The sequence below is a fragment of the Azolla caroliniana genome, unplaced genomic scaffold, assembly GCF_043228905.1.
Source record: "Azolla caroliniana isolate FFs.n. ecotype wild unplaced genomic scaffold, voAzoCaro1.0.p SCAF_14, whole genome shotgun sequence".
NCBI classification, from domain to species: domain Eukaryota; kingdom Viridiplantae; phylum Streptophyta; class Polypodiopsida; order Salviniales; family Salviniaceae; genus Azolla; species Azolla caroliniana.
The window spans coordinates 20,224,679-20,239,129 of NW_028230449.1; the positions used below are offsets into that span (position 1 = coordinate 20,224,679).

A 14,451-nucleotide genomic window follows, 5' to 3' on the forward strand; every position below is an offset into this window, starting at 1 on the left:
TCCCCAAGCATCCTTCAGTGTCTTGGCATCACGGATATGGCTGAGCAGCTAGTCACCGACACTGGACGCGAAGTAGTACATCACCCTGCTTGCCACCTGTTCCCACACTAGGAAGTCCTTGTGTGTCGTCTCCGGTGTTGAGTCGTTCACTCCGTCGACATAACTCCAGTAGCCATGCCCAAGCAGGTACTGGTGCATCTTGTATGACCAAGATGCGTATTTGGTTTTGTCAAGCTTCTCCACCGGGAGCGACGTAGCCATACCTCTGTCCATTTATGCTTTTGTGTTTGTTTTCCGATCTGTTAGGGTTTCCTTCACAAGCGTAGATGTCTGCAGCAGAGGTTCTCAACCCACGCGCTCTGATACCATGTAAAAGATTGCTTGCGGAAGCGTTAGAAAGAACAATACACAAAGAGAGAGAGACAGAGAGAGAGAGAGAGAGAGAGAGTACGCGGGAGAGACAGAGAGAGAGAGAGAGAGAGCAGGACACACTATTTTTCCAAGTTATATGAATACTCTGTGCTCTCTGTATCTACAACGCGCTCATCAACGCTATTTATACAAGTCCACACGGGACTGTTAGAAGTACGGTGTACTTCAATGCTCACACGAGCATCTGACACTAACTACGAGACTATAATTGCCTAGTAGTCTAACCTATACTAAGCTTCCGGTTACGGATTGGATCCGGCATACCAATTCATCTCGCTTACCAGCTCAGGCTTATTCAGCCGATCCGGCTCTGGTTGAGCTTGCCGCTCAACAAAAGGCAACCAACTCAGAAACCCTACAGAAGACAACGATGGAGGAGAGAGCTCGGTTGCCAGTCCGACAACACCTCATCCTTTTATAGGCCGTCGGGGAGGGACCGTTGCATCCTGGTCACATCACCTTTATTCTCTGTCTTTTCATACAGAGATCCACTTCGATTTACTAGCCTATTCATAAATTCTCCCTAGGATATACACATCACATCGGCCTATCCCTAGTTATGTACAACGTGTAGGTTTGAGTGCACACGTGTAAGTGTCGTTTCACGCGCCGAATTCCTTGATTCCACCTAAGGCCAGTTTTCTCCACAACAGCGTGTGTGCGGGCACGAGCACGGTTAGACAGGTCGTTGCCCTGTACTTCATTTGGGTCCTTGTAGATATGGGTAGGAGGGCCATACTGGTATGCGTACGCGAGTCCTCTTCCTCGAAGAGCTCGGGTCGTTTTCGGAACGCATCCGGATCCGTCCACATCAATCATTCGCGAACAACATCTGGAACCGATCCGACCGGCAACGCAATCGGTTCCAAAGGATTTCTTCTTCTGAAAGCTCGTCTCTCCCCAATCCAAGACCCCAGTGGTCCCACTTGGATCCAACATGCAAGTGCGGACCTCCGCGACACCGTCTTGTGTAGACATTAGTATAGGGTATTTTGACAATGTTTACAAAACATAGTGAGGTATTGTGACAATTTATCCTAAGTTTTATGTAGTTTGGCACATGTGTGACTTTAGGTGCACTTGAGTAAAAATTTATCTCATTGTTAAGATACATGAGATCTTCATCATCGTTTAGAAATTATCAACATTGGGACATCTTTACAACTTCTCAAAATTGGGGGTATTTTGACAGTTTCCAAAAACATTAGTGTATTTTGACAAATAGAAAGGTAAAAGTAGGGTGTTTTTGACAATTTACCCATAATATAAAGGAGCCTCAAAATATTATCTTGATTATGGGCTTTGTGATCACATCTTCTAAGAATGCTTCTCAAAGCAATCAATTGTTTTTCTATAACCGTTGTTTGAATGGTATATGATTCTAGGGAAAACGTGAAATATTCATACAATAGCCTACAACCTTAATTTTTTGTTAGCCTTAGCAATATAAGACTCCATTGGACTCACACACACAATGTACACAACTTTGCATTGAAGCATTCCCCATTTCCATTCTTGGGCTAAAAATAATAGATGTTCCACGTTTTTTCATTCATATAATATTATATCTTATACAGACTTTGAAAGTAGCATCAAACTTATACATATAAATATGAGAATGTAGATATGGATGTCAGATCTTATCTTATCTCTTCTATAGATTAAATACACACATTTCAAATACCTCCACATTTTGACACACTTATCCAATTATATGTGGTCTACAATTAACGTGACAATTCATGCACAACACATAGTCATTATATCAACATAACGTATAATAAAATTTACAATTCTAAGTGACAAAGTGTAACATTTCACCCCACGAACTCCATCATCTACGACCACCCTTTGAACACATTTACAACGCATATGCTACCAAATGCATCATCATTGTACATCTTTGTGAACTATCTTGCCTTTATCATGGTTGGATAAGGATGTGATTTTGTACAACTTTCGTGCTTAAAGACAACATATTGCACATATAGGCAAAGAAGATTGTGTCATTACACACACTGAGAGAGAGAGAGAGAGAGAGAGGGAGGGAGGGAGGTAGTGTTTATACCATTAGTAACTCTTCATATACAAACCCTTCTTCTTCTTCTTCCAAAAAATTCATATACAAACCCCTAACATGTTCCTCGAGGAATGTGAATTAATGTAGCTGACATTCCTATGTCAAGCCACATACTTGATGTATGCTTGAACATACCCATGGCCATTTATGTTTTTATGTTCCTTGTTCAACTATATCATTATCCTAAACATACTTTTTATGCATTCAACGAAAAGAAAGTTGCTCAATGTCAAATGTAGGTTTTATTGTTTTTAAATATGTTTTTCCAAACCATGAGTTTGGTCACCAAATGGACAAGAATAACCCAAAATGTGCTTAACTTTTCATCAATTTCACTAATATCCTTAGTCAATAACTCGATAAGTGTATTTGAGCAAGTATATGCTCTATTCATTCCTTTCTATTTAAGAGTTGACTAGGGCAATTGAAGAAATAACCAGAACATGAGACATTTTGATTATTTTTGAGTGATTCCCAAATATAAGTATATCCTTGGATCATATTTTAATATATAGAATAAGAAATATCACATAAAATTAATTCATTATAGTAGAAATAAATTGAAGGGTTTTCATATTAACGAGTATATTAATTAATTTGCTAATGACAATGACAATAAGAATTTATTACACAAGAGAAAGAAATAGGGCACATGTATACCCTATAACATCATGGGATACCGATGGGTTATTGTTGTAATGAGAAACGAGAAAGGCGATAATTCCCCAAAGATAGAAGTATATCCAACAAAATAATAGATTGTGCCTTGGTAGAATATAAGCATAGGTTTATTGCTTTGAAATTCAGGAAATGGGTTTTACACTAAAAATGGAAGTGTTCGTACATTACCACTGCTGTCATTACAGTTTTCAGGAGTAAGGAAGGAAGTTCAGCCAATATGGGAGATATTGAGTAGTACCATTGTCTATCACATTTGGAAAGCTCGGTGTTCTCTCGTTTTCCATAATCTGAAAACACCACCTGCTGAAGTGATTTCAAATATTTGGTTAGAGATAGTTCATGCTTTGAAGGGTCAATGGGATGGTTTAGTGGGAGATTCTGATGCTAAAATTGCTCAACGGCATGAGTTTCTTATTATCTGGACAGCTACTCCATTTGTGACATCCAGGTACACTACTCCTTATTGGCATTTTCAGCCACTGAAATGGTTGTTTCCCCCGCCGATTACATAGAGGTTTAAAATCTTGTAATTTGTTTATACTAATGACAGGATATCTTCTTAAAAAAAAAAAAAAAAAAAAAAAGCATAGGTTTATTGCTTGGGGATACACATATTGCTAGCAAGAACCCTCCACTTCAAGTAAAAACCTATAACAACTAAAGAATATACAAAATATTAATCTTCAAAGCACATGAGATATAAAGTTGGCATACTTGTCGAATGATTTCAACACAACAGAGATAATCATAAAGAGATTGTCTCAAAGAGGAGCTGCAAAAATGAAAGTTAGTCCTAAGCCAATGGACCAATTACCACATGAGTTTGAATTATCCAAATGGTCCAAAATGCCAATATGAAAATATGGCATCGACTTATAAATGGTTAATAAGACCAATCTATGAAAATATTTTTTCAAACTACATGTTTGGAAACTTGAGTCGATGGATAAAATTTATTATTGATGGACATGTTTGCAACAAGCGAATAATTGTTTCTGATCCTCTCTCACACCTAACACACATAATGAATTATTCTCCTTTTCTCTAGGTGAGATCCTATTGGTTGTATCCCCAATAACCATATCCACAAGAACACCCTTTTGTTATCTGTGGGAAACTTGAAATTCCAAAGTTTATTAAGTATTTTTTTCTACCATTCCTTCGATTTGATGACTTGCATTAAAGCATTCCCATGAGTTTGTACCCAAGGTTTTGAAGGAGGGAGCAAGTAGGATGTCATGACTCATGAGTTTGATAGTGGAAGTACCTTGGATGCATATGTTAATTTACCTTCAAATACTATGACATGTTTCATCAATAACATATAATGCCAAAACAATTGTCATTTTGTAGGGTTACATAATAAGCCATCTTTTATATTTGTGGTTTTCACATTTTATGGGACCAACCATAGAAAAGAAGTGGAAAAGAGGGGGTGACCATAAACGTAAACCTATAGAGAACATTCTATGGGACCCCGACCATAGAAACAACGGGAAAAGAGAGAGGGGTGACCACAAACATCAACCAATAGAGAGCATTCTATGGGACCGACCATAGAAAATAAGTGGAAAAGAGAGAGGGGTGACCACAAACATCAACCAATAGAGAGCATTCTATGGGACCGAGCATAGAAAAGAAGTGGAAAAGAGAGAAGGGTGACCATAAACATAAAACGATGGAGAGATATTAGTCCCACTAGGAGGCCCAACATGCAAGACCTTGAAAGCAATGGGCAACAATAGCACCATTACAAAATGACACGTGAGTAAGAGACATTTGCAAGATGAGCTCAGGGGGCAATGACATTTTGGAAACCCATCTCCAATTTGGATGGGCAAACAACTAACTACTACCCTTCCATTCAAACCATGGTGGGGTTTTTTTGGTCATAGCGACAGTAATGGCAAAGATGTCGTCAATACCTCATCCATCCATCCATTCATGCATATGTTAATTTAACCCTAAACCCCATCCATTTATCCATCCATCTGTCCATACATGATCATGGCGAGGATGTTGTCGATAACTCATCCATCCATCCATACACGATTACAACGATGACGACAACAATACTCACCCATCCATCCATCCAAACATATAGACATGCATGCATACATGAAACATACATACATACATACACAATCATCTCTTGTCCGTGATGTATTTCATTATGATAACGAATCAATGGACCATGGATTTTGCACTAATTTTGGAAGAGTACATAAAGTACCATTGTTGTCACTACAGTTTACAGGAATACGAAAGGAAGTCCAACCAGTATGGGAGATATTGAGTAGTACCACTATATATCATATTTGGAAGACTAGGTGCTCTCTTATTTTCCAACAACTGAAAACACCACCGGCCGAATTGGTCTCAAATATTTGGTTAGACATAGTGCATACTTTGAAGGGACAATGGGATGGTATTATTGGTGACTCTGATGCTAAGATTGCTCAACGACATGAGTTTATCACTATATGGAAACCTTCTCCATTCACGACAGCCAACTGTGGTACTCCTTATTGGCATTATCAACCTCCGAAATGGTTGTTTCCCCCCCCAATTACATAGAACTTTGAATCTTGTAAAATGACTATACTAATGACAGGATATCTTTTAAAAAAAAAAATCATGTCGAGGATGTTGTTGATAATTCATCCATCCATCCATACATGATCACAACAAGAATATTGTTGATACTCATCCATCCAAACATACATACATATAAACACATGGATGCATTCATACATACATACATACATACACGATCATGACAAGGATGTTGTTGATAATTCATCCATCCATACATACATGATCACAACGAGAATATTGTCGATACTCATCCATCCAAACATACATACATACATATAAACACATGCATACATACATACCTACATATAAACACATGCATATACATACATACATATAAACACATGCATGCATTCATACATACATACATATAAACACATGCATGCATTCATACATACATACATATAAACACATGCATGCATTCATTCATTCATACATACATACATACATACATACACGATCATGACGAGGATGTTGTTGATAATTCATCCATCCATACATGATCACGACGAGAATATTGTCGATACCCATCCATCCAAACATACATACATACATATAAACATATAAACACATGCATGCATACATGAAACATACATACATACATACATACATACATACATACACGATCATGACGAGGATGTTGTTGATAATTCATCCATCCATACATGATCACGACGAGAATATTGTCGATACCCATCCATCCAAACATACATACATACATATAAACATATAAACACATGCATGCATACATGAAACATACATACATACATACATACATACATACACGATCATGACGAGGATGTTGTTGATAATTCATCCATCCATTCATACATGATCACGACGAGAATATTGTTGATACTCATCCATCCATCCACCCATCCATCCAAACATACATACATACATACATACATACATACATACATACATACATACATACATACATACATATAAACACATCCACCCATCCATCCAAACATACATACATACATACATACATACATACATATAAACACATACATACATACATATAAACACATACATACATACATACATACATACATATAAACACATCCACCCATCCATCCAAACATACATACATACATACATACATACATACATACATACATACATACATACATACATACATACATATAAACACATACATACATACATATAAACACATACATACATACATATAAACACATACATACATACATACATACATACATATAAACACATGCATGCATACATACACGATACAATGGAGAGAGAGAGAGATAAAAGGATAAAAGAGATAATAAAAGGATAAAAGAGATGGGAGTGGAAAGCGAATCTAAAGAGGGAAGAAGGCCTTCCCTCCCCTGTCCTTCTTCTTTCTTTCTTTCTTTCTGTCTTTAAAGTTTACTCATGGGATGCCCAGCCCCTTCTTCTCCTTTCCTTTTCTTACCCAAGATGATGATGATGATGATGATGATGACGGTGATGGTGTCGCTCCCCCACCCCTTCTCTTCTGTGGCACAGAACAAACAGAAGAGTCGTCTCCTAATTCTATCTTCCACGGCTCTTTGATCTCGTTTTCATATCCTTTCAAGTAAGCCGAACCCTAATCCTACAAGAATCAGTAACCCTATCCGCGCTAACCACTCAAACCCTAACCCTAACCCTAACCCTAACCCTGAACCCCAATAAATTCCTCCGCAATTTGGATCTTTGCCATTCTGCACTCATCCTGTTATTTTCGATCGTGTCATTGAGCCCATGGCGCCTCTCTGAAATGCAGGTAAAGCAAGCCATAATTGTGGGGAATCTTGGAGTTTTTGCAAAAATCTCATGATGATCATCATCAAAGCCCGGAGAAAAAAGATGGATTGATAGATATAAGACAATTGAAAAAGAGGAATAAAAAGACATAGGAATCATAATCTCCAAGAAAGAAGAAGAAACAAGAACATAGAATAAAGAAGAAGAAGAAGAAGAAGGAGACGAAGATGGACCAAAAGAATAGGGACTACTTTGCTTTCTTGTATGAGAACAAATCCTCTTCATTGTTTGAGACAGTGTTGGATTGCTCTGCAAGTTTAGTGCCTTTGTGGGTAGCTGTGTTAGTGGGTCTTCTTGTGGGTTGGATGTGGAAGCCAAGATGGGCAAGTTTCCTAATTTTAGGCATAAGGAGCCGTCCGAGATTGGTATGGAGCAGTAGCCCACCCGGATTAGGTGGCCGCCGCTTTTGGCTCACCTTAACTGCCTCCGTCACCGCTTTCCAAATGTTGAAAGAATTCTGGATCAAGTTCAAAGCTTGGAGATGGCCCGAGTCTCCGACCATTCGTGGCGACGATGATCAATCTAATAATAACAAACAACGGTAAGAATCCAATTCCAATTTGATTTGATCCACTTCATATATTGTTTGAGGTTCGGTTTGTTTGTGAGTTTGAATATGTTATGAACTCATCAAAATCATCAAGAGAGAGAACACTTTCCATTGTTACAGAAAAGCAATGCCTTTTTAACACCTTTAACATCAAAATCTATACATGAGTAGTTGACTCCAGTTCGATCCAAACCTTATGTTCACACTCTGTTTGTTTGTGTATTTGATTTTATTATGAGCTCGTGGGTCAGCGTAATAGTTGAGTCCATTTTGATCCAATTCATGTGGTTTCATTCAATTTGTTTGTGTGTTTGAACACATTTTGAGTTTATGGGTTTAGGGTAAGAGTCAAGAATCCCAATCTGATCCAATCCATTCCTTGTTGGCTCACTTTTTCTTGTGTGCCTGAATGCATCATGGGTATATGGGTTCAGGGTAAAATTTGAGATCGATTCAATCCAATCTTTATCGCTTCGCTCAAAATTTCAGTGTTTGAATGGGCTCTGAGCAGATGTGTAAGTATGTGATTAGGTTCAAATAAAGGCTAGAGATGAGACAATCAATTGAAGATTAGAATAGATAAATCAAATGAAGGAAACCATATTGGCTTGTTCATCTTTTTGTGTATTCAAATCAAGTTATCTATGTGTTTTGTGGCCAATCAAATGAAGGCTAGAAATAGGTAAATCAAATGAAGGACAGAGATCGGACAATCACATAAAGGGTAGAGATTGTCCGATCATAGCGATACTATGCATTTAATATGTCATAGAGATGATCGGTGACTGTGCTTTGAAAACAAGCCTTTATTTGTGGTTTCGAATACAGTAAATGCTTAGTTACATGTATCTTTGTAATGAGACCTCACTGAGAATAAAGGGTTGATTGAATTGATATATTATGAAGCTATGAAAATATTGTCCAATCTTTCAATTTCCCATAACATTTAGTGTAGTTTTGGCTCTAAACTACAATGAGATTTTTAATGTTTTCATAAAATTTGGTAAAATAAAGGATGGCCAGAACTTTCAGATATCCTTGACAATATAGCCATTTGGCCTGAATATATATTAAGCACGTTCATATTGTTTTTGGTTGTTGAAATACATTTCCTAAGCTTTTCAAGTAAATGTTTGGTCTGTTGTTAAAAGTACCAGAGGCTTGCTTTCCCCATCTCTCTCTGCTGAAGATGAGAAATGGGATAGTGCTCGCATGGCTCGTTATGTGGTTGGGGACGAGGATTTACGAAAATTATATCTCAAGTTCCATAAGAAGGATGGGGGTCTTCCATGGGAGTTGATGATGGAACGTTCAGTTCCTGGCATGATTTATCAGGCATGGCGTAGAGATCCACTGGTATGCTTTTCGAAATTTTATTGACATCTGTAAATGTGTACCGACAATGTTAGTGTACTAACTTTTGTTTTCTCCACTAATGAATTTCGACTTGATGAATACGAGTCCTCTAATATAGGATTTTCATGATGAACATGGGTCTATAAGTTGGGAGGAGACTTTATTGTCAACATTGCGAATTAAATTGTTGAAATGAGATCTGATATCAGGAGGTTTGCCTCACAACTGTGTAAATACTGGTGAAATATTGAATCCCAGGTTCAAGCTCATGATTTCCCATCTGCTACCTGAGATCTTGAATCACGAAAAATCATGATGCCGTGCCAATGTATAAATAGAGGTATCGCCCAGGAGGAGAGACATCGAAATTAGCTTCCACTGGATTTGTATATTGAGGCGCTGATTCCTATAAAAATTCACTTGGCTTGCTTGTAATTAATATTATTTACATCATCTTTTCTCTCTCCTTTTTTCAAAAATCTCAATTGACATTGTGGATATTGTGATCTTAAGTCAATCCTACCAATAGTGAACAAATTCGAGTCCATTTAATCTATCTCCAATTGTCAAATTTATCTCTATTCAAGTCTTTCTTTCTCATTGTTGCTCATTGTCTCCCTCGAAAAGGACCCAATGTTCCACATGCATGAAACGCACACCTGGTGACATAGGAGCAGAAAAGAAGCATATTGATGTTGCATTTCTATCAAGGTTCTTTTACATCTAATATTTGATGTAGCCAAATTGTAGCATTAAGATAACTGTGGTCATTATCATGGTGATGAGGTTCAACTAATGCCGATCATGATCCAATGCTACATATCATGTACTTAAAAAAGGAGAAGTGATTTGAGTGGAAATGACGTGAAATCTAAATGAGCTTCTATTAAAAATGTATGTGTATATAATGTTTTGGAATCTTTCTTGATGCAGGATGGTCCTACAGAATACAGAAGCCGAACTGTGTTTGAAAATGCAACTGCTGACATGGTGAAAGACTTTTATTGGGATGACGAATTCCGGTTTGAATGGGATAATATGATTATATACTCGAAAACCTTAGAAGGATGCAATGAGACGGGGGCAGAAATTGCACACTGGATCAGGAAGGTATGACAATTGAGATGCATTAAAATAACTTAAGATACTGTAGGTTGTCTTCTTGATGTATATAATAACTTAAGATACTGTAGGTTGTCTTCTTGATGTATATAATAACTTATAAGAATGATTATAAAGCTAGCTAGTAAAATGTAGTTTGACATGGTTCTTTTCATTCGGTATGATCCTTGTAATTGGGTTTCTGAATAACTTGTTTTCTGTTGGTTGCAGTTCCCATTTTTTTGTAGCGATCGAGAATATCTGATTGGCCGGCGGATTTACGAGTCGGGAGGCACGTATTTTTGCATTACAAAGGTATGTAAAGGAAGAAATGATGTTTAATGGAAAATGAATAAAGAAAAATGATGACTGTGAGGCCTATTAGGACAAACTAAAATTTATTTCTTTACTGAATGTAGGGCGTGCCCTATCCTGCCATACCTCAGAAAAGCAAACCAAGAAGAGTTGATGTTTACTCCTCAAGTTGGTGTATCCGAGAAGGTAATTTGACCACTATATTGAAGCATATTTTTAGTTACTCATAAATATTTTCTCTTTTCTGGGCAAAATAAGAACACAAATATCCTTTTAACTCATTTGGGTATGTATCAGATAACCTCTTATGTAGTAAATGTTTTACTTATATTTTGGTAATTTTTTGAGTTTTTCCTTTTCCTAAACCGGGTATTTTTGAGTTTTTCCTTTTCGTTGTTATTGTTGCTAAATGTTTTAGATTTCTTTTTATATGTAATTTTTACCGAACCATTTAGGAATATCTATCTATCTATGTCTAGAATGGTTCAGTAAAGATAACATATCAAAAGAAATCTAAAAGATTTAGCAACAATAACAAGAAAAAGGAAAAACTCATTATTTTTTATGTTTCCACATACTTCAGCTTGACTTATTGTATTTTTTCTGCAATTCATTTTTATTTCTTCAAATATGTGTGTTTATGTTTGGTGAATTTATTAGTTCTGTTTGTAATTTGTTTTCTGCCAAATCATTTATAGAGTCTCTTTATTTTGTTATGCAGTGGAATCGCCTGAGACGGGTGCAAGGACAGCATGTGAGGTCACTTTTCTGCATGCGGAAGACATGGGCATTCAGAGAGACCTCGCAAAGTTTGGGGTGAAGCAAGGGATGTGGAACTGTGTGAGAAGGATGGAACCCGGGCTCCGGAAGTATCAAGCACTGCGTAAATCGTCAAAGCCGCTTTCACACACGGCCAAAATGGCGCAACTCTTCACACATGTGCCACCCACATTTTTCGAGGATTCAAATACTACTACTAACTTGGGCGAGGTAGCTCTCTCAGAGTCGGAGGATGGGAAGCGTCGGCCTAATGCGAAAGCATGGAAATGGGTGGTGGTTGGGGGAGCTGTTGTTCTTGCATGTGGATTGGACCGAGGTGTTGTTGGGAAGGTCGTCATCTTTGGTCTTGCTAGAAGGTTTGGTAGAAGGCTCTAAAGAAATGGTGAAAGGGGTGGTTTTTTCGACATTTCTATATATATATATACACTTTGTGCACTCTTTGTATGAGGTAAGACTTGTGATGGGTCTCTCTTTGGGGTCCTTTGATTGTATCTTTGGTTGGACTTCCAAAGGGCCAATGTGTAATTGCTCAGATTTCCAGCGATTCGGTTCAATTCAAATTCCACCCTTTATATCAGTCTAAAGATGTATTTTGCATATAGGCCGGTTCATCATCGATGAAAATGGGTGTATATCTTGTGTTATTTAATATTTCCGATGTCATTGTCGATATGCAAGATTTTTTTTACAATGTTAAAAGTTTGTATGAAACCTTTGCTTGTATGGAAATAAATGTGTATTCCAATTCAGATTACAAAGTGAACTAAAGTTAACAAGAGCTGTGGGCAACCTACTAGTGTCAACAACACTAAAATATAAATGTATTTCCACCGACATAGCCTCTTGTATGTGTTCATCTCAAAAGGTGGCAATGTAGTTAATGAAATTTGAACAAGGTTGCGCAAGGGTCAACCAAATTAGTGGTAAGTCATGAACAATGTTAATAAATTTTCATTGTGTCTTGTGTGTAATATATAACCTCAAAAGTTTTGACATAAATTGAAAAGTTTTCGCCAAATTAGATATGGTATTGGTACTTTCAAAGATTGTGTAATAGATAGATTTAAAATTATAAGTGATACGTTCAAACTTCGTAGTTATCTATATAGATAACGACACATTGTAGGACTTTGATCAACCAACCAACATGTACTCACGTTGCTAGACTATAATAAGAAAGGCAACAAAAACTTATGAGATGCATCATGTGTAGTTGCATTAAGAGATTCCAAATGAATGTTTACAATTGATCAAGGTTCTCAAATATGGAATTAAGGCATGTAATGTATCAACAATAACATTTTCTTTGCCTTTGGCACATTGAACCAAGGACTGGAAGCGTTTATAAAGACGATAATCTTATAACAAAATTAATTGAAATTGCAACATATGAAAAGTTAGAAGAAACTTTTTCATTAGTAGGTATATAAACCAAGAAAAGTTCATAAATCATGTATGGACTATGGCATGGGACATTGTTTTAGTGCTAGCAGTAGCAAATGCTTGCTTGGTTTCACTTAGATGCCGTTAACTTAGAACCATATGTAGGTATTGTGCATGAAACTCTATTGTTCACTAACCCCGGGGCATGGGGGATGCCTATATCACGATCCTTCCCTAGCCATGGAATTGACTAATGTTTGGTGTTTGGATAGGGAAAATGGGTCAATCCACTTTCGTAGGCCCTTTGGTTTGAATGCTAGAAGAAGTGGTGCACATGTTCTTTTGCTAAAGATGATAATCCTTGAAAGAAGATAATTACCATACAATACTAAGGTGCTACTCAATTGTCTTTGTCATTTTCAAAAGGTAGCACATATGTTTTTTTTTCATAAGAAACTATCCCCCATTGGTATTAAAATTTAAGTGGCCAAAGGCAATATACAAGATAATCCAATATTACAACGAATATTGTATAGCCATGCCGAATGAGTGTAGCCAATCTTTCTAGGTAAAGATAAATAATCTTTCTACCCAATCTTATTCATGTTTGGCATATCCAAGCATAATGTTTCATCCAGCAGCCCCTTTCTTTCAATCTCAACATACATCTCACATCCCTTCAGAATCTCCTTGCATTTTCAATGTCTTTGCACTTGTAATACATGTCTATAAGATTATTGCCTTAGGTGTTAATATTTTGCTCACATTGACTTGCATGGAAAAAAAGTAAAAAAGTTCAAAAAGACAAACTAAAGCAGAAAAGTAACTTTTCCATGTACTCACATTTCTATCATGGTCACAATGTGGGTTCTCAATTCAACATTCATTAATATATTATTCTTGGACATTGAGTGTCACTCATGAACTCCACACACATTTACATGAAAATCTTGGGAAAGTGGTGGGTCTCTCTGAAGAGAAATCCAGGTAAACTTATATTGAGTTGTTGGATGTTTTCTTGTAAACAATCTCAATCGGTGAGATATTCACACCCTAACTGATTTAACATAGTGAACCTCGGGAATTTGGAATGTCATGTGTAATGGCATTCCATCGATATGTAACAAATCAGGAAGTGATTTCGAAGATAATGGGAAGGTTCTTTGTTATGTCAAGAATATGTGTCCAACACGGGAATTTAGGGTTTAGGGTTTACCTTAAGCGTCCTAGGTTTTCCATTAAACGGTTTAAGTAGAAAATCTCACTTCCTAGTTTTTTTCCCAAAAGAAATGAACTAAGTTAAATGATTTCATACCAGATCAAAGGATTACTTGCTTTTTTGGAAATAAAAGAAGTT

At 37.0% G+C, this 14,451-nt stretch overlaps 1 protein-coding gene across 3 annotated transcripts; it reads left to right on the plus strand.

Moving 5' to 3' along the window:
- Positions 1–7,213: 7,213 nt before the first annotated feature.
- On the plus strand, positions 7,214–12,288 carry LOC147855825 (uncharacterized). Of its 3 annotated transcripts, XM_087330185.1 has the most exons (7): positions 7,214–7,379; positions 7,569–8,150; positions 9,311–9,515; positions 10,449–10,625; positions 10,848–10,931; positions 11,036–11,117; positions 11,653–12,288. In XM_087330185.1, exons 2-7 carry the CDS (start codon positions 7,777–7,779, stop codon positions 12,084–12,086), a joined length of 1,356 nt encoding a protein of 451 aa, XP_087186311.1. In that variant the 5' UTR covers positions 7,214–7,379; positions 7,569–7,776; the 3' UTR covers positions 12,087–12,288. The 3 variants fall into 3 exon arrangements, with proteins under 3 accessions (XP_087186311.1, XP_087186310.1, XP_087186312.1); XM_087330184.1 differs by having other exon boundaries at positions 7,214–8,150; XM_087330186.1 differs by having other exon boundaries at positions 7,215–8,150; positions 9,317–9,515.
- Positions 12,289–14,451: the final 2,163 nt, after the last annotated feature.